Below are 26145 nucleotides of genomic sequence, written 5' to 3'. Positions count from 1 at the left end.
AGAGTTATACAACACCATGGTCCAAGTCTGTGTAGCCTGCACTCTGGAGACCATCGCAGACGTCTAAATGGGCTCTTACCAAAGCTCCATTAGGAAGAGCTGACAGCTGTTCAGCATACCTAGAGAATACATTTTTCCTTGTGATAATATTATATTTAATTGGGGAAAAAGCTTTCCAGCTGGAGCCTACAAAAATATGTGCAAAGAATTTTCTTGAATACTGAAAAGGAAAATTCACCTTGTTTCATATTTTCTTTTGCACAAAATCTGTGGACTTTGTAGCAGCTTTGTTACACAGTTATATCATTAGGGCCCACATCAGGTAAGAGCACCAGGAAAATTCTCACATTCCTAAGGTTTCTAAAAAGCATCCTCAACTTCCTCTGTGTCAGCTGTAGGAGCATCTTCTTTTTTGCGACACTGAAAAAAAATTAACATCTTAAAAATCACATTATGATTCCTAAAATCATACATATAGTAAATACTTAGTCTTTAAAAATACAAGCAATAGTGATGTTTATAGAACAAAATGTGAAGGTGCCATTTGCCCTCTTTTGGTTGCATCTCTATCTCAACCCACTCTCTTAATTGCTACTGAATCGCATAGGACTTTTGGTATACTCCCAGACTTTTAAAATAAAATATTCATGGTCTTCTGCAACATCAACAAATGCCAGCACTCCAGAAGTCACCCTGTCCTGACATTCCCAATTACTGCCTGCTCCTTTGCTCTGAAAGTCATGCCCCTTTCACTTACAGGTAATCCATGCTTTCTTTTCTTTCTAATTTTCCCAATAGCTTCCAGCCCTCCCTCTAAACATTATAGTTTAGATTTAGTTTTGTCCGATTTCAAATATTCTGTGAGTAGAATAGAAAGTATGCATTCTTTTGAATCTACCTCTCAATAGTCAAGATTATTAGGTGAGAGTGATCTGTGTTGCTAAGTGTAGTTATTCCTCATGCTAATCACCATGAAGAATTTTATTCTCAATATATTCACCACTCACTGAATGCATTTCCACTTCAGGACCATTATGAATAGTACTGACATATATATGTTTATTTTTTTCCCTAGAAGTTTATCTTGCTACATGTGTACCCACATTTCTGTTGAGTACATAATAAGTTACTGATAGGGTATGCATATCTTAATCTTCAGTAAATAATGCTCCAAAGATTTTCAAAGTTGTTGCAGTAATTTATACTCCAACTAGGAGTGAGAAATTTCTTTTATACACAGTCATTACCATCACTTAAAACTGTACTCTGAATAGTCATTCTGTTAGGTAATCAACACCTCATTGCAGCTCTGTTCTAATGTTACTATTGGGACGGTTGGGTTTACGCCTGGCCGCTTGCTGTGTGTTCTCCGTGTGCGTCCCGTGTTTATAGCCCTCCTTCACTTGTTCATTTTATTTTACTATGATTTGGGGAATTTTCTCAGTCATTGGTCAGGGGTTACAGTACGCATTTTACCTTATCACAGCCTGCTTCAGATGAATGCTAATTTAACTCCAGTAAAATACAAATCCTTTGTTCTAGTGTGGCTACATTCCTTCCCCTTCCTTTGTGCTATTATTGCCACATGTATTACATCTACATATGTGACATGGAGAAGGAAATGACAACCCACTTCAATATTCTTGCCTGGAAAATCCCATGGATAGACAAGCCTGGAGGGCTACAGTCCATGGGGCCGCAAAGTGTCAGACATGAGCGTATGTTGTGTAACCAATGATATAGTGTTATAATTCTTGCTTTTATAATCTTACCTCTTTTAAAATTTCATATAAAAAAAGAAAAAATATATATTTACAGACTAATAGTTGGCAGACTGCAGCACACGAACCAAATCTGCTCCATTGCCTGTTTTATAAAGTCTGACTGACACAAAGCCGCACCTATTCATGCAAACACCGTCCACGGCTGCTTCCATGCTATTACGTGAGTAGCTGGGGCAAATGGAATTAAAGTTGGTGATAAACACGAACTTAAAATAAGGAGATGACCTTGGATTAATGGGGTGAGCTCAATGTGGTTTATGCGATTGCCTTTTAAGTTAGTTAAGAAAGAACAAATGACGTATTTAGACTATTTTTAAAATAGTTATCTGCACGATCACCTTTCTTGGTGCTCTTTCTTCGTGTGTATTTGAGTCCCACCTGGTACTATTTCCTTTCAGTCTGAAGAGCTTCCTTTGCTGTTTCTTGTAAGGGAGTCCTGCTGGCCACGCATTCTCAGCCATTGCTCATCTGTATGTCTTCATTTCACAGTCGCTTGTGAAGGACAGTTTTAAAGGATCTAGAATTCACGCTTGGCCGTTTTTTCCTTTCAGCACTGTAATATGCTTTCTTACTACTTTAAGGCCTCCATTGTTTCTGATGAGTCAGCGGTTAATCTTACTATGGATTACACTTACCCTGCGCATGAAGTCACTTTTTCTTGCTGCTTTCAAGACTTTCTCTTATTAGTTTATTTCTGAATAATCTAGGAGTGCATCTCTGTGTTTATTCTGAGATTACTGAGCCTCTTAGATGGATGCATGCTAAGTTGCTTCAGTTGTGTCTGACTCTGTAATCCTATGAACTATAGCCCGCCAGGCTTCTCTGTCCATGGGGTTCTCCAGGCAAGAATATTGTAATGGATTGCCATTTCCTTCTCCAGGGGATCTTCCCAGCCCAACTGAACCTGTGTCTTAGATGGACAGAATAATATTTTTCCTCAAATATGGGAAATTTGGGGCCATTATTTTTCCATTTTTCCCCATTTCCTCCTTTCTGGTATCCTTATTATGCGTATATGAGTGCAGTAGATGGGGTCCCCCACAAACCTCTGAGGCTGTTTATTTTTCTTTTTTTTCACTTCTTCAGACTGGATGATCTATACTGTTCTACCACATTTGCAGATTTTGTCTTCTGCTGACTCAGATATGCCCTTGGGTTTTTCATTTCAGAAAAGATTGTCAGTCCTGAGTATTCATTGGAAGCACTGATGCTGAAGCTCAAACTTCAATACTTTGGCCACCTGATGCAAAGAGCTGACTCATTTGAAAAGATCCTGATGCTAGGAAAGATTGACGGTGGGAAGACAAGGGGACAACAGAGGATGAGATGGTTGGATGGCACCACTGACTCAATGGGCATGAGTTTGAGTGAACTCTGGGAGTTGGTGATGGACAGGGAGGCCTGGCGTGCTGCAGTCCATGGGGTCACAGAGAGTCGGAGTGAGCGACTGAACTGAAGTGTGCATCTTCAGGCCTGGCTGGCTGTCAATCTCTTGCCCCAATGGTGTTGTAATCTCAGTTAGGCCAGGTGTCAGACTGGCTTTTCCAGATAGTTTGCAACTGAAGTCACCATTGTTTTAATAATACCCTTAGTCATAAAAATTTCTTTGCTCTACTCCAAGTAAAAGCAGCCCTCTGCAGCAGTGAGACTGCTGGTCCTCGCAGTCTGTCTCACCCAGGTAAATTTCTTCAAAGTGGAACTTGGAGCTGAGGGGACAAGTTGGAAGGAACTGGAGCCGCCGCAAGTTGGACTGTCACAGACACCCACTGCTCTTGCCCAGGGTTTTCTAAGGTTTAAAGCAAACGCTCCTCTGTTGTGTTGCTGAGGTGCTGAGTTGTGTCTGACTCTGTGTGATGCGATGGACTGCAGCATGCCAGACTCCCCTGTCCTTCACCACCGCTGCTCAAGCTCATGTCCATGAGTCAGCAATGCCCTCCAACCAGCTCCTCCTCTGTTACCCCCTTCTCTTCCTGCCATCGATCTTTCCTAGCATCAGGGTCTTTTCCAATGAGTCAGCTCTTTGCATCAGGTGGCCAGAGTATTGGAGCTTCAGACTCAGCATCGGTCCCTCCAATGAGTATTCAGAACTGATTTCCTTTAGGATTGGCTGGTTTGATCTTGTTTATTTTTGTTTTAATATTGTTTCATGTATTGTTTTTCTAATTTTATAAACAGAAAAAATAGAAAGTGAAATATTATATTTTATTAGTACCAAACATTATATCAGAACACTTTATCTCCTCATAAAGTGTACTTACTAGAAATTACATCTCTAGTTTTGCCAGCAAGTTAAATGAAACACTTACCAGACCAACGCAGCTGAAGATTGTGTATGTGAATGCGACAGACACTTCCAGTGAGTAGAAGCTCAGTAAGACACGTGAAATTTCTCTCCCAAGTTTCTGAAATCAGAAAATAGGGATACATTTTGCATTCTTATCTTTTTAAACACTTAGAAAAATTTTGATTGAAGTATAGTTAATTCACAGTGTAGTGGTAGTTTCAGGTGTACAGCAGTGATTCAATTATACACACATATATGTACACGTGTGTGCTCAGTGGTGTCCGACTCTATGCAGCTCCATGGACTATAGCCTGCCAGGCTCCTCTCTCCGTGGAATTTTCCAGGCAAGTATACTGGAGCTGGCTGCCACTTCCTGCTCGAGGAGATCTTCCTGATCTCCTGCACTGGCGGGCAGATTCTTTAGCACCAGCACCACCTGGGAAGTGGTGTACATATATATATATACACAGTGTACACAGTGGTGTACATATATATATATACAGTGGTGTACAGTGTATACAGTGGTGTCCATATATATATACAGTGTACACAGTGGTGTCCATATATATACACACAGTGTACACAGTGGTGTCTATATATATACATACACAGTGTACACAGTGGTGTCCATATACATACACATAGTGTACACAGTGGTGTCCATATACATACACATAGTGTACACAGTGGTGTCCATATATATATACACAGTGTACACAGTGGTGTCCATATAGATACACAGTGTACACAGTGGTGTCCATATAGATACACAGTGTACACAGTGGTGTCCATATATATATACACAGTGTACACAGTGGTGTCCATATATATACACAGTGTACACAGTGGTGTCCATATATATACACAGTGTACACAGTGGTGTCCATATATATATACACAGTGTACACAGTGGTGTCCATATATATACACAGTGTACACAGTGGTGTCCATATAGATACACAGTGTACACAGTGGTATCCATATAGATACACAGTGTACACAGTGGTGTCCATATAGATACACAGTGTACACAGTGGTGTCCATATAGATACACAGTGTACACAGTGGTGTCCATATAGATACACAGTGTACACAGTGGTGTCCATATAGATACACAGTGTACACAGTGGTGTCCATATAGATACACAGTGTACACAGTGGTGTCCATATAGATACACAGTGTACACAGTGGTGTCCATATAGATACACAGTGTACACAGTGGTGTCCATATAGATACACAGTGTACACAGTGGTGTCCACATATATACACAGTGTACACAGTGGTGTCCATATATATACACAGTGTACACAGTGGTGTCCATATATATACACAGTGTACACAGTGTACACAGTGGTGTCCATATATATACACAGTGTACACAGTGGTGTACATATATATATATACAGTGGTGTCCATATATATACACAGTGTACACAGTGGTGTCCATATATATACACAGTGTACACAGTGGTGTCCATATAGATACACAGTGTACACAGTGGTGTCCATATATATACACAGTGTACACAGTGGTGTCCATATAGATACACAGTGTACACAGTGGTGTCCACATATATACACAGTGTACACAGTGGTGTCCATATATATACACAGTGTACACAGTGGTGTCCATATATATACACAGTGTACACAGTGGTGTCCATATATATACACAGTGTACACAGTGTACACAGTGGTGTCCATATATATACACAGTGTACACAGTGTACACAGTGGTGTCCATATATATACACAGTGTACACAGTGTACACAGTGGTGTCCATATATATACACAGTGTACACAGTGGTGTACATATATATATATACAGTGGTGTCCATATAGATACACAGTGTACACAGTGGTGTCCATATAGATACACAGTGTACACAGTGGTGTCCATATAGATACACAGTGTACACAGTGGTGTCCATATAGATACACAGTGTACACAGTGGTGTCCACATAGATACACAGTGTACACAGTGGTGTCCACATATATACACAGTGTACACAGTGGTGTCCATATAGATACACAGTGTACACAGTGGTGTCCACATATATACACAGTGTACACAGTGGTGTCCATATATATACACAGTGTACACAGTGTACACAGTGGTGTCCATATATATACACAGTGTACACAGTGTACACAGTGGTGTCCATATAGATACACAGTGTACACAGTGGTGTCCATATAGATACACAGTGTACACAGTGTACACAGTGGTGTCCATATATATACACAGTGTACACAGTGGTGTCCATATATATACACAGTGTACACAGTGTACACAGTGGTGTCCATATATATACACAGTGTACACAGTGTACACAGTGGTGTCCATATATATACACAGTGTACACAGTGGTGTACATATATATATATACAGTGGTGTCCATATAGATACACAGTGTACACAGTGGTGTCCATATAGATACACAGTGTACACAGTGGTGTCCACATATATACACAGTGTACACAGTGGTGTCCATATAGATACACAGTGTACACAGTGGTGTCCATATAGATACACAGTGTACACAGTGGTGTCCATATATATACACAGTGTACACAGTGTACACAGTGGTGTCCATATATATACACAGTGTACACAGTGTACACAGTGGTGTCCATATATATACACAGTGTACACAGTGGACACAGTGGTGTCCATATAGATACACAGTGGACACAGTGGTGTCCATATAGATACACAGTGGACACAGTGGTGTCCATATAGATACACAGTGGACACAGTGGTGTCCATATAGATACACAGTGGACACAGTGGTGTCCATATAGATACACAGTGGACACAGTGGTGTCCATATAGATACACAGTGGACACAGTGGTGTCCATATAGATACACAGTGGACACAGTGGTGTCCATATAGATACACAGTGGACACAGTGGTGTCCATATAGATACACAGTGGACACAGTGGTGTCCATATAGATACACAGTGGACACAGTGGTGTCCATATAGATACACAGTGGACACAGTGGTGTCCATATAGATACACAGTGGACACAGTGGTGTCCATATAGATACACAGTGGACACAGTGGTGTCCATATAGATACACAGTGGACACAGTGGTGTCCATATAGATACACAGTGGACACAGTGGTGTCCATATACAGTGTACACAGTGGTGTCCATATATATACGCAATTCCCTGTGGGTCACCTACTTTATATATAGCAGTGAATATGTGCCAACCCCAAACTCCTCATTTACCCTGCACTCCTCCCTTTGTACTCTGGTACTCTGTTTGTTTTTGATGTCTGTAAGTCTATTTCTGTTTTTTAAAGAAGTTCATTTGCATCTTTGAGATGGACATACAATTTTTACTCTTCAATTTTTAAATGGACTGCCTCACACTGATTGATTTGCAGATATTCAGAAATCCTTGCATCCCCGGGACAAATCCCGCTTGATCGTGGCGTGTGATCTGCTCAATGCATCATTGGACTTGGTTTGCTAGTAGTGTGTTGAGGGTCTTTGCATCCATTTTCATCAGTCATGCTGGCCTGTAATTTTCTTCTCTGTGGTATCTTTGCCTGGTTCTGGTGTCAGGGTGATGAGGCCTCGTAGAATGAGTCTGAAAGTGTTCGTTCCCCTGCAATTTCTGTAATAGCTTCAGAGGACTAGATGTTAACTCTTCTCTAAATGTTAGAAGTCACCTGTGAAGTCGTCTGGTCTTGGACTTGTTTATTGGAAGTTTTTAAATCACAGAATCAATTTCAGTTCTTTTAACTGGTCCGTTCATATTTTCTATTTCTCTTTCAGTCTTGGCGGATTGTGCCTTTCTAAGAATCTGTCCATTTCTTCTTGGTTGTCCATTTTATTGGCATATAGCTGCTTGTAGTAACTGGCAACCCATGGGCCTCTGTATGTCTGTGGTGTCAGCTGTAACTTCCCTTTTTTTCTAATTTTATCGATTTGGGCCCTCTCCCGTTTTGTTGCTGTGTCTGACTAAAGTTTTATCAATTATTTTGCTCACATTTTCAAAGAACTAGCTTTGCATTTCATGGACCTTTTCTACTGCTTTCTTAGTCTCTGCTTCACTTATTTCTGCTCTGATGTTTATGATTCCCTCCCTTCTACTACCTTTGGTTTTTATTTGTTCTTCTTTCTCTAGTTGCTTTAGGCATAAGGTTAGTTGTCTGAGACTTTTCTCACTTCCTGAGGCAACCCTGTACCACGATAAGCTTCCCTCTTTGACTGCTTTTGCCTTGTCCCGTAAGTCTCTGGATTATCCTGGTTCTGCTTTCATTTGTCTCTCAGGCATTTTTATCTCCTCCGTGATCTGTCGGTTGCTCAACAGAGTATTGTTCAGCTGCCACGTCTGTGTTTTTTGCAGTATTTTTCTTGTTGTTGTTCAGTGTCTAAGTCGTGTCTGACTCTTTGTGACCCCGTGGACTGCAGCATGCCACGCTCCCCTGTCCTTCACTCTCTCCCAGAGTTTGCTCAAATTTACGTCCACTGAGTTCTATGATGCTATCTAACCATCTCATCCTCTGGCATCCCCTTTCCTTGTGCCTTCGATCTTTCCCAGCTACAAGGTCCCTTCCCAAAGAGCTGACTCTCTGCATCAGGTGGCCAAAGTATTGGATCTTCACCTTGAGCATCAGTCCTTCCAATGAATATTCAGGGATGATTTCTTTTAGCATTGACTGGTTGGATTGCCGTGCAGTCCAACAGACTCTCAAGTTCTTTATGGTCCAACTCTCACATCTGTACCTGACTGCCGGAAAACCCAGAGCTTTAACTGTACAGATCTTTGTCAGCAAAGTGATGTCTCTGCTTTTTAATATACTGCCTAGATTTGTCATAACTTTCCTTCCAAGAGCAAGCGTCTTTTAATTTCATGGCTGCAGTCACCATCTGCAGTGATTTTGGAGCCCAGAAAATCAAGTCTGTCACTGCTTCCACTTTTCCCCCTTCTATTTGCCATGAAGTGTTGGGACTGGACGTCACAGTCTTAGTGTTTTGAATGCTGAGTTTTGAGCCAGCTTCGTCACCCTCCTCTTTCACCTCCGTCAGGAGGCTCTTTAGCTTCTCTCCACTTTCTGCCATCAGAGTGGTGACATCTGCATATCTGAGGTTGTTGATATTTCTCCCAGCAATCCTGATTCCAGCTTGGGATTCATTCCGCCTGCATTTCACACGATATGCTCTTCATGTACGTTAGGTAAGCAGGGTGGCAATGCACGGCCTTGTCATACTCCTTTCCAAACTTTAACTGGTCCGTTGTTCCATGTCTGGTTCTGTTTCTTCTTGTAGCTTATTTCTAACCTCATAGCTGGAATAGATGGTTGATGGATATGATTTGACTTTTCTTAAATTTACCGAGGCTTGCTTTTTGTCCCAGCAAGTAATCTCTCCTGAAGAATATTCCATATGCACTTGACAAGAATGTGTATTCTCCTGCTTCTGGATGGAATACTGTATAAATGCCAGTTAGGTCCATCTGGCCTAACGCATCATTTTAAAGCCTGTGTTTCCTTATTGGGTTTCTGTCTAGAGGATCTGTCCCCTGATGACAGTAGGGTGTTAAGTCCCCTGTTACGATTGTGTTACAGTCAATTTCTCCTTTGTGTCTGTTTATATTTGCCTATACACTGAGGTGCCCTACGCTGGGTGCATATATATTTACAATTGTATCCTCTTGGATTGATCCCTTGACCATTATGTAGTGTCCTTGTCTCTTAGAATAGTCTTTATTTTAAAGTCTATTTTGACCAATGTAAGTATGGCTACTCCAGCTCTCTTTTGATACCCATTTGCTGGCGTCCCCTTTTTATCCTCTCACTTGCAGTCTGCATGTGTCTCCAGGTCAGTGGGTCTCTGATAGACAGCTTATATAGGGATCTTGTTTTTTTATCCATTCGGCCAGTCTATTCCTTTCGCTTGGGTCACTTAATCTACTTACATTACACGTGGTTGAAGTTGCCGATCTCTTTATTCCCAGCGCATGTTAGATACCCTTCATTTGCACTGACACTTCCTTCCTCTTCAGTTACTGGTTTTGTATCGTATTTGTGTGTGGATTGTTTCCTACCTCTCCTATATGTTTGACTTTACCACGAACTTTCCCATTTTGTAATCTTCTTGTTTCCAGTTGTGGACTTTTCTTTTCTGCCTGGACAGGTTCCTTGAGCATTTGTTTTAAAACCGGTTTGGTGGTGCTGAATTCTTTTACTTTTGGTTTTCAGTGAAGTTTTTGATATCTCCATCCTCAAATCTTAACATGAGGCTTGCTGGGTAGAGAATTCCTGGTTGTAGGTTTTTCCCTTTTATCACTTTAAATATATCATGTCCTGCTCAGTTGATAGCTTTATGGGGATTCCCTTGTGTATAATTTGTTGCTTTTAATATCTTCTCTTTATCATTACTTTTTGTCAGTTTGATTACTATGTGTCTTGGCATGTTCCTCCTTGGGATTCTGCCCTTCCTGGTCTTGGGTGACAGTTCTCTTTCCCATTTTAGGGAAGTTTTCAGCTTTTATATCTTCAAGTATTTTCTCAGGCCCTTTCTTTCTTCGATGGGACCCCTATAATGCAAATGTTGGTGCATTTGATGTCTCAGACGTATGTTAACCTGTCCTCATTTTTTTTTTCATTCTTTTTTCTTCTTTTCTATGGCACTGATTTCTACTACTCTGTTTTCCAGCTCACTGATCCATTGTTTTGCCTCATTTATTTTGCTTTTGATTTCTTCTAATGTATTTTTCATTTCAGTTATTGTATTCTTCAACACTTTGTATTTTCTAACTCTTTGTTAAAAACTTTGCCCTCTGTGCATCCTTTCTTTTCCTGAGTTCTTGGATCATTTTTACAATCATTATTTTGAGTTCTTTCTTGGGTAGACTGCCCATCTCCACTTGACTTAGTTGTTCTTCTGAGATTTTGTTTTTCATCTGGAACATGTTCCTTTGCTGTCTCATTTTGTTTAAACTTCTTTTATTTTTATGAATGTGGTAGGTTCCATTTCTCAGTCTTGGAGATCCTCTGTAGGGGATAGATTATGTAACCCAGAAGTACATCCCTCTCTCATCATCCAAGGGCAAGGGACCAGCTGGTCCCAAAGTAGTTTCTGATCTGTTTGTGGACTCATTTCTCCAGGCTGTGGAATCAGTTTCCTTGCTTCTGGTGTCTGCCCTTTGGGGGGGTAAGCTGGTTTACAGGCTCACGCAGCCTCCCTGGCAGGATGAGTTGGTGTCTACCCACTGGTTGGTGGAGCTAAGTCTTGGCCCTCTGTGTAGGACTGTGTCCAAGGGCAATGGGCTCAGAATGTCTTTAGGAAGCCTGGGGTTGTGTGTCAGCCTACTTAGCTGTTTGGCTGGAGGTATGGCAGAACTGGAGCCTACAGGCTGCTCAGTGGGGCCAGGTCTTGGTGCTAAAGACCCAAGCAAGACATCTGCCTCAAGGAGAGTTCATACAGATGAATACTCCGAGATGTCTGCCACCTGCTTTTATGACCTCAGAGGGAACAGCTACTCCTTGCTTCCCTAGGAGACCTGCTAAGACCAGCAGGTAGGTCTGACCCAGGCTTCTATGAAGTCCATTGCTTTTGTCCTGGGTCCTGATGCTTGCAAGGCCTTGCATATTCCCCCCAAGAGTGGAATATGTTTTCCCCAGTCCTGTGAAGCTCCTGTAAGCAGCCCTACTGGGCTTGAAAGCCAAATACTCTGAGGGCTCCTCCTCCTGATGCAACCCCTAGGCTGGTTAGCCTGATGTGAGGCTTAGAGCTCTGACTCCTGTGGAGAACTTATGATATATTCTCCAGTCTGTGGGCCGCTCACCTTGGAGGTATGAGATCTGATTATATCATGAGTATGCCCCTCCTAGAGTCTAGTTGAGGTTTCTTCTGTACGTCTTTGGATGCAGAGTATCTCTTTTAGTAGGCACTAGTCTTTTTTTATCCACAGTTGTTCAGCAGTGATTTTGTGATTTTGGTGTGCTTTTGAGAGGAGGTGAGCTCAAGTTCCTTCTCTTCTGCCGTCTTTTCTCCTTCAAGTTTAAAGTTTAAGATGCCTAAAAGATCTTGAAAACTATGTTTAAATGTGTAGGGATGACAGAGATCGGCCGTGAGATCCAGTCTTGAGCCAAGTCACAGCACCAAAAGAGTGCTCAGTCCTGTGTAGTTCTCTTAGCTAAGAATCCAGGCCAACCTGAAGCAGCAGACAGGAAGCACAAGAAGACTGGCGCTTTGCTCAAGTCACAGGAAAGCCTAGTGGACGCAGTGACTTTACCTGCATTATTACCCTGAGTAAGTGCAGATGTGCTCTCAGGAGCTCCTAATATGGCAGTCAAGGAGAAGATGGGAAATACAAGAATGAATAAGCTTCTTTCACCATTTGATTTCCCTAGGCATTCCTACTCCTGTGCCTTCTGCTTCTCTTTCCTAGCTTTCATTCCCCCAATTAGTTACCTACAGCTTTGATTCTTGATCTTCGTCACTCAGCAGTCTTGTCTCAATTCTTGCAACTCTTCGTTTTCATTCTATTCACTACAGTCTCTGGTATAGCTCACTATCCAAACGCATCAGTCAACAAGATTTGGCTCATGTCTCCAATGATAAGAAGAGTACCAAGAGATTTTATTGAACACCAAGCCATTCTCATCATTAAAACAGCTATTATTACACATACTTAAATTTACATGTGTAAAAATCTCACATAGAAATTGCCAGAGTATCAGACAGAAGAATCAGTTCAGTTCAGTTCAGCTGCTCAGTCGTGTCTGACTCTTTGCGACCCCATGGACTGCAGCATGCCAGGTTTCCCTGTCCATCAACAACTCCCAGACCTTGCTCAAACTCATGTCCATCGAGTCAGTGATGCCATCCAACCATCTCATCTACTGACATCCCCTTCTCCTCCTGCCTTCAGTCTTTCCCATAGATAGAAGAATGAGTAAATTCAAAAAGAGAACATTTTACTTAGAAGTATAAGGTGATTGTGATTTCTGAGATAAACACAGCAGATCCCTTTCATTGCTACTGGAAAGATACTTCCAAGTACATATGAGGATGAATGATTTGGTACTAAGCCTGAAAGTAAACGCAGTGCTCGTGCTGGCTGTGGAAAGACACGAATGAAATACTGATCTAGATGAAATAACATCACAATTCTCTTTCAATTCCTTCACCTCTCCCCTTCTCTTTTTCTGGGTTTATTTAATACCTTTTATATGCAAGAAATTATTGGGTGGTAGCCATTAGATGGTAAGAATGAAATGACAAAGTTCCTGATTTCTCAGTTTATATTCCAGTAGAAAATACAGAAGGATAATATAAGGTTATATATGATAAGGTTAAAGATGTCAAAATGGATTAAAAACTTGCTCAATAATTACAGAGGATAGGAGACTCATCTTAAAGTCATTCACATCTAAGAAGGCTTCATAAAGAAGTAGGACATTTGAAATAAGGACTAAGAAAACTGAAGGAGGAAAGCAATAATAGTCCAGGCAGCTCTGATTTACTTGTTTCTCTATAACCTATTTTGTTTAAGACAGAATTTAATAACATAAATTGGGACAAAAATAATTAAGAAATGGAGACATTAAAAAATAAACCCAAACTATATATGACCTACAGTTTGATAATGTGAGCAAAAAACTAAGTGCAAGAATGAACATAACATTTTTTGAGAAAATTATAAAACAAGTTTAACAGAAGTAAAGTGTTCATTCAAGATGATATTAACAAGAAAATAAAGAAAAGTCTATAGTGGGTTTGAAATAGCAAAGTAAAGAATCTCATTTAATTTTATCGACAGAAAGATAGTCATGGCGCTTTAGCTGGAAAGCACTTGCGGCCTGGCAAGACTGTAGAAAGGAATTTTGCCCTCACTCCTCAATTTCAGACAAAGTCTTCTCCTAAAAGTGGAAAGTTGTGTATCTGAGAAAAACAATAGGAAGCATGACTGAGTTCTCAAGATATGATTTAAGCCTCTAAATTCAGCTTAAGTCAGTAAGTGCCCCTTTTTCTGGAAGTCAATTTGGGTTGTATTTCTTGTCTCAACCAAGTGATCCTTAATTAGTAAAAATTTAAATGATACGCAGTAGTTGGTAACTGGGAAGACAGTGTAAAGCTAAGGGTGAGGTTTAGTTCAAGGTTTTGAGACTAGGATATCAAAATAAAGGAGTCTCGCAATACAGTATTTTTGAGGAGGCAAATATTTTCTATTTTATGTATGCAGAGCTTGAGCTGATGGCAACAGAAACAAATTCAAGTAGAAAAGTCATTAGGATGTTAGAACAACAGGCTTGGCATTTGGGGGGGGACAGAGCAGTTAACTAACAGATATGTGATAGGATTTTCTCCACTTATACCAGGAAGAGGGAAGTTAAACTTGTTCAAGGGGTTACACACAGTGAGTATGAAAGGTACTGTCTGAATAAAGGCAGTATATTGGCTTTGGATTTATTGTATGAGAAGTATTTTTCAGAGGCATGAACTTTCGGGGGCAGCTGAACCTACATGAGAACACTGATGACTTGTTCAGTTTGTGAATTTAGTCAAGCCACTAGTTTATGTTAGAAAAGCTGGCATTTAGAAAATCTTGTGAAATATTGGCTGCCTTAGAAACTGTTCAGTTCAGGTGAGTTCAGTTCAGTCGCTCAGTTGTGTCCGACTCATTGCAACTCCATGAACCGCAGCACGCCAGGCCTCCCTGTCCATCACCAACTTCTGGAGTCTACCCAAACCCATGTCCATTGAATCGGTGATGCCATCCAACAATCTCATGCTCTGTCGTCCCCTTCTCCTCCTGCCCTCAATCTTTCCCAGCATCAGGGTCTTTTCCAGTGAGTCAGCTCTTCCCATCAGGTGGCCAAAGTATTGGAGTTTCAGCTTCAGCATCAGTTCTTCCAATGAACACCCAGGACTGATTTCCCTTAGGATGGACTGGTTGGATCTCCTTGCAGTCCAAGGGACTCTTAAGAGTCTTCTCCAACACCACAGTTCAAAAGCATCAATTCTGCGGCGCTCAGCCTTCTTCACAGTCCAACTCTCACATCCGTACATGACCACTGGAAAAACCATAGCCTTGACTAGATGGACCTTAGTTGGCAAAGTAATGTCTCTGCTTTTGAATATGCTCTCTAGGTTGGCCATAACTTTTCTTCCAAGGAGTAAGCGTCTTTTAATTTCATGACTGCAGTCACCATCTGCAGTGATTTTGGAGCCCAAAAAAATAAAGTCTGACACTGTTTCCACTGTTTCCCCATCTACTTCCCATGGAGTGATGGGACCAGATGCCATGATCTTCATTTTCTGAATGTTGAGCTTTAAGCCAACTTTTTCACTCTCCTCTTTTACTTTCATCAAAAGGCTTTTTAGTTCCTCTTCACTTTCTGCCATAAGGGTGGTGTCATCTGCATATCTGAGGTTATTGACATTTCTCCCGGCAATCTTGATTCCAGCTTGTGCTTCCTCCAGCCCAGCATTTCTCATAATGTACTCTGCACATAAGTTAAATAAGCAGGGTGACAATATACAGCCTTGACATACTCTTTTTCTTATTTGAAACCAGTCTGTTGTTCCATGTCCAGTTCTAACTGTTGCTTCCTGACCTGCATACAGATTTCTCCAGAGACAGGTCAGGTGGTCTGGTATTCCCATCTCTTTCAGAATTTTCCACAGTTTATTGTGATCCACACAGTCAAAGGCTCTGGCATAGTCAATAAAGCAGAAATAGATGTTTTTTCTGGAACTCTCTTGCTTTTTCAGTGATCCAGCGGATGTTGGAAATTTGTTCTCTGGTTCCTCTGCCTTTTCTAAAACCAGCTTGAACATCTGAAAGTTCACAGTTCACGTATTGCTGAAGCCTGGCTTGGAGAATTTTGAGCATTACTTTACTAGCGTGTGAGATGAGTGCAATTGTGCGGTAGTTTGAGCATTCTTTGGCATTGCCTTTCTTTGGAATTTGAATGAAAACTGACCTTTTCCCGTCCTGTGGCCACTGCTGAGTTTTCCAAATTTGTTGGCATATTGAGTGCAGCACTTTCACAGCACCATCTTTTAGGATTTGAAATAGCTCAACTGGAATTCTATCACGTCAACTACCTTTGTTCATAGTGATGCTTCCTACGGCCCACTTGACTTCACAGTCCAGGTGAGTGTGAGTGATCACACCATCGTGATTATCTGGGTTGTGAAGATCTTTTTTGTATAGTTCTTCTGTGTATTCTTGCCATGTGTTCTTAATCTTTTCTGCTTCTGTTAAGCCCATACCATTTCTGTCCTTTATTGAGCCCATCTTTGCATGAAATGTTCCCTTGGAATCTCTAATTTTCTTGAAGCAATCTCTAATCTTTCCCATTCTATTGCTTTCCTCTATTTCTTTGCATTGATGGCTGAGGAAGACTTTCTTATCTCTCCTTGCTATTTTTTGGAACTCTTCATTCAAATGGGTATATCTTTCCTTTTCTCCTTTGCTTTTTGCTTCCCTTCTTTTCACAGCTATTTGTAAGGCCTCCTCAGACAGCCATTTTGCTTTTTCACATTGCCTTTTCTGGGGAATGGTCTTGATTTCTGTCTCCTGTACAATGTCACAAACCTCCAACCATACTTCATCAGGCACTCTATCTATCAGATCTAGTCCCTTAAATCTATTTCTTATTTCCACTGTATAGTCATAAGGGATTTGATTTAGGTCATACCTGAATGGTATAGTGGTTTACTCCACTTTCTTCAATTTCAGTCTGAATTTGGCAATAAGGAGTTCATGATCTGAGCCAAAGTCCGCTCCCAGTCTTGTTTTTGCTGACTGTATAGAGCTTCTCCATCTTCGGCTGCAAAGAGTATAATCAATCTGATTTCGGTGTTGACCATCTGGTGATGTCCAGTGTAGAGTCTTCTCTTGTGTTATTGGAAGAGGGTGTTTGCTATGACCAGTGTGTTCTCTTGGCAAAACTCTATTAGCCTTTGCCCTGCTTCACTCTGTACTCCAAGGCCAAATTTGCCTGTTACTCCAGGTGTTTCCTGACTTCCTACTTTTGCATTCCAGTCCCCTATAATGAAAAGGACATCTCTTTTGGGTGTTAGTTCTAAAAGGTCTTGTAGGTCTTCAGAAAACTGTTCAACTTCAGCTTTTTCAGAGTCACTGGTCAGGGCATAGACTTAGATTACCATGATACTGAATGGTTTTCCTTGGAAACAAACAAAGATCATTCTGTCATTTTTGAGATTGCATCCAAGTACTGCATTTTGGACTCTTTTGTTGACCATGATGGCTACTCCATTTCTTCTGAGGGATTCCTGCCCACAGTAGTAGATATAATGGTCATCTGAGTTAAGTTCACCCATTCCAGTCCATCTTAGTTTGCTGATTCCTAGAATGTCGATGTTCACTCTTGCCATCTCCTGTTTGACCACTTCCAATTTGCCTTGATTCGTGGACCTAACATTCCAGGTTCCTATGCTCTTTACAGCATCGGAACTTGCTTCCATCACCAGTCCCATCACAACTGGTTGCTGTGGATCAGCGGCTGCGACGGCGCAGGAGCGGCCTACAGAAGCTACTTCACGTCCAAGGTCAGGGGCAGCGGCTGAGAGGAGCTACCCCACTTCCAAGGTAAGGAGCAGTGGCTGCGCTTTGCTGGAGCAGCCGTGAAGAGATACCCCGCGTCCAAGGTAAGAGAAACCCAACTAAGATGGTAGGGGCTGAGAGAGGGATTAGAGGGCAGACAGACTGAAACCCCAATCACAGACAACTAGCCAGTCTGATCACATGGACCACAGCCTTATCTAACTCAATGAAACTAAGCCATGCCGTGTGGGGCCACCCAGGATGCGCAGGTCATGGTGGAGAGGTCTGACAGAATGTGGTCCACTGGAGAAGGGAATGGCAAACCACTTCAGTATTCTTGCCTTGAGAACCCCATGAACAGTATGAAAAGGCAAAAAAAGATAGAAAATGTAGGTATATAATTTTATAATGCCTCTAGGAAAAGATACTGTATCTAAGTTGATTTTGTGCAATTAATCACAGCAAGTAAAATTGAAATTTTTATGTTTGGGAGATTGTGAAACTGATCATTACTATTTAGTTCATGTCAGATAAGTTTGGTATACAATGGTTTCTAATACTGTTTGCAAAAGGTAGTGAGTGAGTTAGTGAGTGAAAGTCACTCAGTAGTGTCTGACTCTTTTCAACCCAATGGACTATACAGTCCATGGAATTCTCCAGGTGAGAATACTGGAGTGGATAGCCGTTCCCTTCTCTAGGGAATCTTCCCAACCCAGGGATTGAACCCAGGTCTCCAGTATTGAAGGTGGATTCTCAAAGTCTTGGCAATTATGCCATTTCTTAAATTAAGATTATAAGCTTATGAGTAAGAGGGGTAAGTTGAAATAACTTGAAACAATTCTATACTTACTAATTCTATCCCTCCCCCATCTCTGCCCCTGAAGTTATAATGGAAGATTGATAGATTTGAATTTCCAGGGCCAATGGAAATTTTCTTATAGTTTACAGGGGAAATCTAATGCATGCTTATTTAAATCAATACATCATTCATGACTGACAACCTATCTGGAGGTATTACCGTGTCTCCTCTCCCTATCTTATTGTCTTCTAGACTTTTGTATTCCATGTGTGGATTCTTTCATCTGATTCCCCCATCCTTCCTTTACGATATACTGCAGGCATGGAGAGAGGGTATATAGGGGCAGAGGACGTTTATCCCTTATCCGTAATGACCCTTCTACTCAGATTACCTTAAATTAAAATTTCCAAATTGTTATTTGTTTTGTTCTGTTGTTAAATAACAAAGAGGAGCTCCACTCCAAACTGTTCTCATTTTAAATGGAATATTGCTATAATATAGTAAATTGCTATATTACTAAAGTCTTTTGCAGCACTATACTCTGTGATTCTGAACACAACTGAAATAAATCTATTATAGTATCAGTAAAGATATTCACATTTATTGGAGATGTTACTATCTTAGAAATATGGTTATTTCTCTAGTACAAAGCATGTGATTAGACAGTTAATTAAATGGAAGCAATGCAGATTCATGCACATTTGGCATTTGAGGGGGCCTAAAGTAAACTTCATGTGAGATATAAAAAACAGGATATAAATGAAAATATCTACATTAAACTAGAAATGAGTAGCTTTACACAATTCCAACCATATGCATCAATAGCAGAATTCTTTTGCTGATTTTGGGAACGGTTTTAAGTCTTGGATTATACTTTTCTTTCTTTAAGAGAATAATCCTAACGTGTGTGTATGTGTGTGGGTGTTTGTGTATCACTTAAGTCTTAAGATTTTTACTTAATTTTCATTGGGCATGTCAGGAATTCAAACATCCTATTAGTATTTACAAAAAATTATGTGAAGAGTAATTTTTTAATTAAAACTTTCAGTTGTGAGCTTACTACTAAATCAAAGAATTTCATGGATATGAATTAAAGCTTTATTTTACCTTCTAAGGTTTTAAAACCTCCGAAAAGAATAATTTTGAAAGTAAGATGTTCCCACAGAATTGGTCACTTACCGCTTGTCCATAGTTCCTGTATGACACAGACTCAAAAGTAGACAACTCAACTATTGTTAGAATCACTGAAATAATTGCGACAATTATGCATAAGATGTTCATAAACATAGCACAGGTAAGCTAAAAAGAAGATATAGAGTAAATTTATTATACTCAGAATAAATGATATTGTTCAATAGTTTGTATTACTGGAAAAGGAAATCTAGTTAAAACTTTGATCTAGCTTCGGTAGCTTTAGAAGTGTTGGTATGCTTGCCATTAGCGTGAAGCCCTTCTCTGGTTTATATGAAAGCTGATTAATTTGGAGTAAATATCAAAACATCTTCATACCAATAAGCATAAATCTTCCATTTGGGCTCAAAAATATTATATTTTACAATCTTCTGACTCATTTGGAAGAAAGCCTTATAATATATGATTTGAACAAAAGGAGTTCCACATCAAAAAGAGAAAAAAGATGGAAAATGACTGCTTGCAGAAACAGGCTGAATAGGATTCAATTAACTTTAATCCAGGGTTTTAACTCTCTAGGGAAATCCATCTACATCTTTGGATATTGGTTTTTTATCTCTACAATCACAAGAGTAGACTAATTCATCTCTAAGGTATCTTTCAGCTCTGAGATTCTAGGATTATTTTCCTTCCCAATATCTTTCTACCTATAATATAGATGGATCTTTATTTTGAACAGATTTTCTATTTTGTTACAAGGTACAATTGTGTTCTCAAATTAGAGTTAGGAAAATGAAGTTTTATAACAGTATTATGTCTATTTATAAACTCATTGAGTTCTATTAAATTTTTTGCTAACAGTAAAATTCATATAAGGTTAAAAAAAAAGGTATAACACCAAACCAAAAAAACAAAAGACCTCTATACTTGGAAACCTTTACATAACTCTAATATAGCATGTCTGTCTACATTAAATTATATGCTCCTAGGTTTTCATTTAACTCCTTCATTTATTTTACAGATAGAGTAGATTCCTTTATTGCTTAGATGCCCACTATGTTTTCATTAAAACCTACTTAGCTTTGTGCCAAGTGATGTCTAGGGCACACTAAACATTTTAACTTACCTGGCTCTGAGACGGATGCCTTGTTGCCCTTATTATGGAGATTCCTGAAATGATAAACTGAATATAAAAACATATATTTATAAATACTCATTGACAATGCTCATCAACTTAAAATATATTTTAAACAATTCCCTCTTCTAAGTCACTTATTTTTAGAATAGTCAGAGTAGAATAATACAAAGAAGTTTCAGTAGAAGGGGTTAAATTTACATCTATGGTAATGAAGATGACAGTAGGATCGCTAATAATAGAAACATGTAAGGGACAGTGTGCATGACTCAGACAGTGGGATGTAGAATATGCCAAAGATGACTTAGACAGTCCTGAAACAGGGACCAAATTTGCTTGTATCTGCACATGCTTCCGAAACTCAATTCTTACTTCTAATGCTATACTTCTGACTGAGATGCTATTACTGATTATGGTTACTGTGTATATATCCAGATATGAAAAAGTAGTCCATGAATCTACATTCCAACTCGTGTTTGTACAAAATATATCTCTTAATTGAGACTGTAGCCATTATTAAGGTAACAGATGTTATTCCTATTTTTGCCTTTATTTTATAAAAAGAAGTTCCATTATTTCATACCAGGCTACTTTGGCTATTTCCCAGAAGTGTAAAGCTATGCCATATTGTTTGAAAGTGGGCTGCACAATCCCTTTGAAATATTCCTTTTGTCTTATCTGTTTTAATGGCTTTGACAAAGATCTAAGGTAAAGGCTAATTTGTAGGAAAACAGTACTCCTACTACACCGCACATACAGAAAGGCCACACTCGAGGTTTACGAGCTACTGGAGATCACCTGAGTGTACATGCTCAGCACTGCATTCTGTAGCAGAACTGCGGTTTCCAAGGAGGCAAAGTGCAGGTAACAACTGGTTCAAAATGCAAAGTGAAAACGCCCTGTGAAGTTTAAACTAGTGCTAACTAGATTACCAAACTATGTGCTTTAAGAAAGGCCTTTCAAAGTTTATGACCTAAATGAGAAACTTTGAATTAAACTATATTTAATTGAAATTTTAGATAACTTAATATAGGTGATAACTATGATATTTTTATAACATGATGATTAGAAACAGTGAAGGACAGCAATCATTTATCTGAATTTTACCCGCAAAGTCACTATTTTTCTCCTATTGTTTTCCACGGCAATGCTTTGACACCTGTAAGCCAGCACACAAAAGCAGAGGCTCTCCTCGAGGTGTCTTGCTCCTTTACAGCCCTAGCAAATGGCAGCATCGGACCTCCTACTGCCCTCTACCATCGGTTCTAAGCGCGGGTAAGTGGTTCCCTTCTTCCTTCCAACCTCGCTCTCTCCTCCAGCTTTGAATCAGATGTCACCAGATGCCATCACCCACTGCCCCTCTGACTGACGTCATCTACCGACCCCCTACCTCGGTCACTCTTCTTTCTGCATGCTTAGTCACTCAGTCGTGTCCAGCTCTGTGCGACCCCATGGACTGCAGCCCGCTAGGCTCCTTTGTCCATAGGGATTCTCCAGGAGAACCCAAGAATACTGGAGTGAGTTGCCATGCCCTCCTCCAGGGGATCTTCCCAACCCAGTGATCCAACTCGCACCTCTTACATTGGCAGGCGGATTCTTTACCACTAGCGCCGCCTGAGAATAGTAACACCTCTCAAGTCTCCATGTTAATTATCTCACTTTGTCCACCAACTCAGTTTTCATAATAATTTTACAGTTTTCATAATAATTTTACAATTCTAATAATCCACTGACCCCATGCGGATCTATAATCTGAGCCCCTCACTTCTTTGTCATATTCTCTCCTTTACCAGTTTAAATTCTATGGCCAGCTATTTAAAATGCTTGCTTTCTTACATTCTCAACTCCTCTGCACCTTTCTTGGTCACAGTTGTGTGGACAGGCCAAACTCTTGATTAAACACAGTTCTCCTTCTTCCAGGCCTGCACCCGTGCCGCTGAGCATGGCCTGAGACAGATGCATGTAACTGTCTTGAGGCATCTCACTACGCAACCATGTTCCAAAAGCTCGAGTCTTTAATGCTGCATCAAAGTCTCACTGCTTTTCCACAATCCATGCACACTCGCATTTTTCCTAGGTGACCATTTCCTCATTCTTTTCTCTCACATCAACCAACCAATCCATTCACACTCTCAGAGCAGGATCCTGCTTTCTAGTTTACTGGAACAGTTGAGGCCATCAGAAGGGAAGTTCCACAAGCTCCCAATACCCAATGGCCTGAAAGTTGCACATTTTCTCTGTTCCTCTACCTTCCTTCCTGTTACCTGCCTTGACACTATTTGCATTAAAGGTGGATAATCCTTTGTTGGGGGCTGTCCGTTGCATTATAGGATGTTCAGCAGCATCCTTGATTTGACCACTGGATGTATAGCCCTTAGCTATGAAAACTGAAAATGTTACCACCAAATGTCCTCTGAGGGGAAACATCACCTCTAGCTGGGAACCACTGCTAGAGGAGCGCTACCCAGGCTCCTGTTTGTGTTAAAAGGCGTTCGTTGCTTGCGTCTACGCCCATGATTCTAATACCCTCCTCCATCACTTGTCTCATGTCCCATCAGCTTCTTCTGGTTCAGTCCCCTCAACAAAGGACATGGAGCATCTTACTGAAACAAAAAGCTAACCCTCTCCCGACTCAGGCTTCCCTCAGCAGCCTCATCACTCTACACCACATCACACCAAAACCCTTAAACAAACTGTCTGCATTTGCTGTCTCTAATTCCTCTCCTTGCATTATTTTCTACACCAGTTCCAGTCAGGCTTTTCCCCACCTCCCACTGAAACTATTTGTCAAGCTTACCATCGGCCTTCATATGGCTAACTCCAATGGTCAATTCTCAGCCCTTCTCTTATCTGACAACATAACAGAATTAATATGTCTCGCCTTTCCCTCTTCTTTGTTTACTTGGCTTCCAGGATGTCACTCTCCAGACCTTCCTACTTCTTTATGGCTATAAGAAGCCGCAGAAGAGTGCAGGTGACGACAGATTTTAAAAATGTGTGAGTATAGACTCATCGTATGAGGGCCCTAAGGCAAAGACCTTAACGTGAAAATTAACCGTGCTAATGGAGATTACGCTTACAGTTCTGCAACTGTATAGACATGTCCCCATATCTAAGGACAGCCCAGCCTGTGGCTGTCATCATGCATTCAGTCCTGTATCAATGTCTCTTATAACAGCGCTGGCAAGTTAAAGGTGCTCAATAAATATTTGTTTAAAAAAAGGCATCTGACTTTGAATTATCAATGTGGAATTTGGTTACTTAACTCTCCTGAAAATTTCAGAAACTCTTCCTATGTTCTACTAGTGGCATGAATACTATTTACTAAATGATTAATAAAAAAATGTGTTCTACTCACAATAATTCCCCATAAAAAACATCCTGTTTTATAAGTTATCGGTTCGTATGTCCCAAAGACGCCTTTAATTTGTCCCATATACAAAATCAATACAAGATACCACATGAAAACACAGAAGGTGCCAGTCATGATCTGGATAGCCTATGGGGAGAGAACGCTGTTAGTACTGAAACCATGTGATTTATAACAATTCCAACAAGCGCTAACCATAAAAAAATTCAAAGTTTTTACAAAAGATGGTAGTAAAATAGAAGTGCACGTGACCATGAAATTCCTGGATTGGTTAGTCTAAAAAGAGGGCCCTAACCAGGAAGTACTGAGGTTTACCCAACAGAAATGAGCCATACTTGGAGCATCAGACTGTTCAATAGAAATTCTGGTGAATTCTCCCATAAGAAAGTTGACAATCTGACTCTGCTGCTGGCTATCCTCTCTATCAACTAATGACATGTCAGGAGAATACTGAGGGTGCTTCTTTTCGGTCACGGCACACTCGATATGGATCTTGTTCACGAGCATGCTGAGATGAGGTAGAGTCAACACAGAGATACAAAGAATACCCAAGGGAGACTTTCTTGCCTAAGGTCTTCCTGTTGGATAGGGGATAGTTTAGGGTCAGGGAGAATTATTACTCAACTTCAGTTTGTCAAAAGGCAATTATAATCCCAGTAAATACGTACCAGTAAATTTCTGAATTTATATGTAAACTTAATATTTCAAATACTAAATCACATTTTTAATCACTCTTTAAAAATTCCAGATGATACATTATTTTCACTTTCATTTTCATATAAACTTTAATAGGAAGCTATTTAATGTTTTATGTTTGGTAGTTTCAGTTCTTTGCAAAGCACGTCATCTATGAAACACATAATGCAACTGATTAATATTAAAGGAAGCTAATATTCCTAATATTAATAGGAAGCTATTTAATGTTTTACGGTTGGTAGTTTCAGCTCTTTGTTTCTTTGTAAAGCAAGTGATCTATGAAGTACATAAATGCAACTGGTTAATATTAAAGCTGTGTTTTAGAGAAAAATTTTTGCATAGAAAACCCACTTTTGGGGGATAACAATCTTATGCATTTAGATTCAGACTTCAAGGTTTCCTCTGCGTCAGATTTGGAAGAACAACATCATTTTCAAAGGTTCTTTGGATTTGACTGGGAGAAAATCCTCTACTAGATCTCAAAATCCTTGAGATTTTGGTCTTCTGCATTACAGGCAGGTTCTTTACCATTACTAAATAGAAACAGTACATGATGTTGAATTTAGTTAAAGTCTTACTTACCGCTAAAACAAGAGAATCTGCTGTAGAGACTTTCGAACAACACGCACATACAGCCATACTACCAGCATCTCCTCTAGAGGATTACGTCTCTAATCTCTGGTGATATCTCTAGTAGCAAACTTCTACAAAACAGCACAAAACATAAATGCAAGCTTTGCTCAAAAAAAAACACTTAGGTCACTTCTTTTCTTACTGTTTTGCAATTACTTTCCCAAACTCTGAAGCAATCCCTTTCTTCTCTCCTTGATTTTTTAGAAGGAATTTGCATTCACCTGTTTTGAGTTAGGTTTCCAGAACTGAAAAGCCTCCCTTTGACTAAAAAATTTTGATATATACAATATTACACATATTTTCTCTGAGTAGTGAACAGCATCTCTGGATTATGAAGTATAAAGAAAACCTAGGGAATAGGACTGGAGAAGGCGATGGCCACCCACTCCAGTGCTCTTGCCTGGACAACCCCAGGGACGCAGGAGCCTGACAGGCTGCAGTCCATGGGGTCGCTGAGAGTTGGACACAACTGAGCGACTTCACTTTCACTTCTTACTTTCACACACTGGAGAAGGAAATGGCAAGCCACTCCAGTGTTCTTGCCTGGAGAATCCCAGGGACAGGGGAGCCTGGTGGGCGGCCGTCTATGGGGTCGCACAGAGTCAGACACGACAGAAGCGATTTAGCAGCAGCAGCAGTAGCAGGAAATAAGACTAGTATTAGAGAATCTTAGTAAAGCTTTTAATAGCTCATTTGCAATTCATAATCAATTCAATGTAACTCATAATGCCATGTTTGCATTTTTAAAACCAAATTCT

The 26145-nt window shown here is 40.2% G+C and overlaps 1 protein-coding gene across 1 annotated transcript; it reads right to left on the bottom strand.

Moving 5' to 3' along the window:
• Nucleotides 1-360: 360 nt before the first annotated feature.
• Nucleotides 361-25393, bottom strand: MS4A13 (membrane spanning 4-domains A13). Its single transcript, XM_068989354.1, has 6 exons — nt 25337-25393; nt 24047-24187; nt 20680-20736; nt 19602-19721; nt 4091-4186; nt 361-420 (listed from the first exon to the last, which is right to left on the bottom strand). Exons 1-6 carry the CDS (start codon nt 25391-25393, stop codon nt 361-363), a joined length of 531 nt encoding a protein of 176 aa, XP_068845455.1.
• Nucleotides 25394-26145: the final 752 nt, after the last annotated feature.

This window comes from Capricornis sumatraensis, chromosome 16 (genome assembly GCF_032405125.1).
Source record: "Capricornis sumatraensis isolate serow.1 chromosome 16, serow.2, whole genome shotgun sequence".
Taxonomy (NCBI): domain Eukaryota; kingdom Metazoa; phylum Chordata; class Mammalia; order Artiodactyla; family Bovidae; genus Capricornis; species Capricornis sumatraensis.
This window is presented reverse-complemented; position numbering and strand designations above follow the sequence as displayed.

Excerpts from the sequence above, each read along its gene's own strand:
- MS4A13 (XM_068989354.1), bottom strand. The coding sequence starts at position 25,393 with ATGGCTGTATGTGCGTGTTGTTCGAAAGTCTCTACAGCAGATTCTCTT. Across the intron at positions 20,737-24,046 it reads GTTTTTTATGGGGAATTATT|TTTATCATTTCAGGAATCTC; the intron begins GTGAGTAGAACA and ends TTTTATATTCAG. Across the intron at positions 421-4,090 it reads TCTTCAGCTGCGTTGGTCTG|TGTCGCAAAAAAGAAGATGC; the intron begins GTAAGTGTTTCA and ends ATTTTTTTTCAG.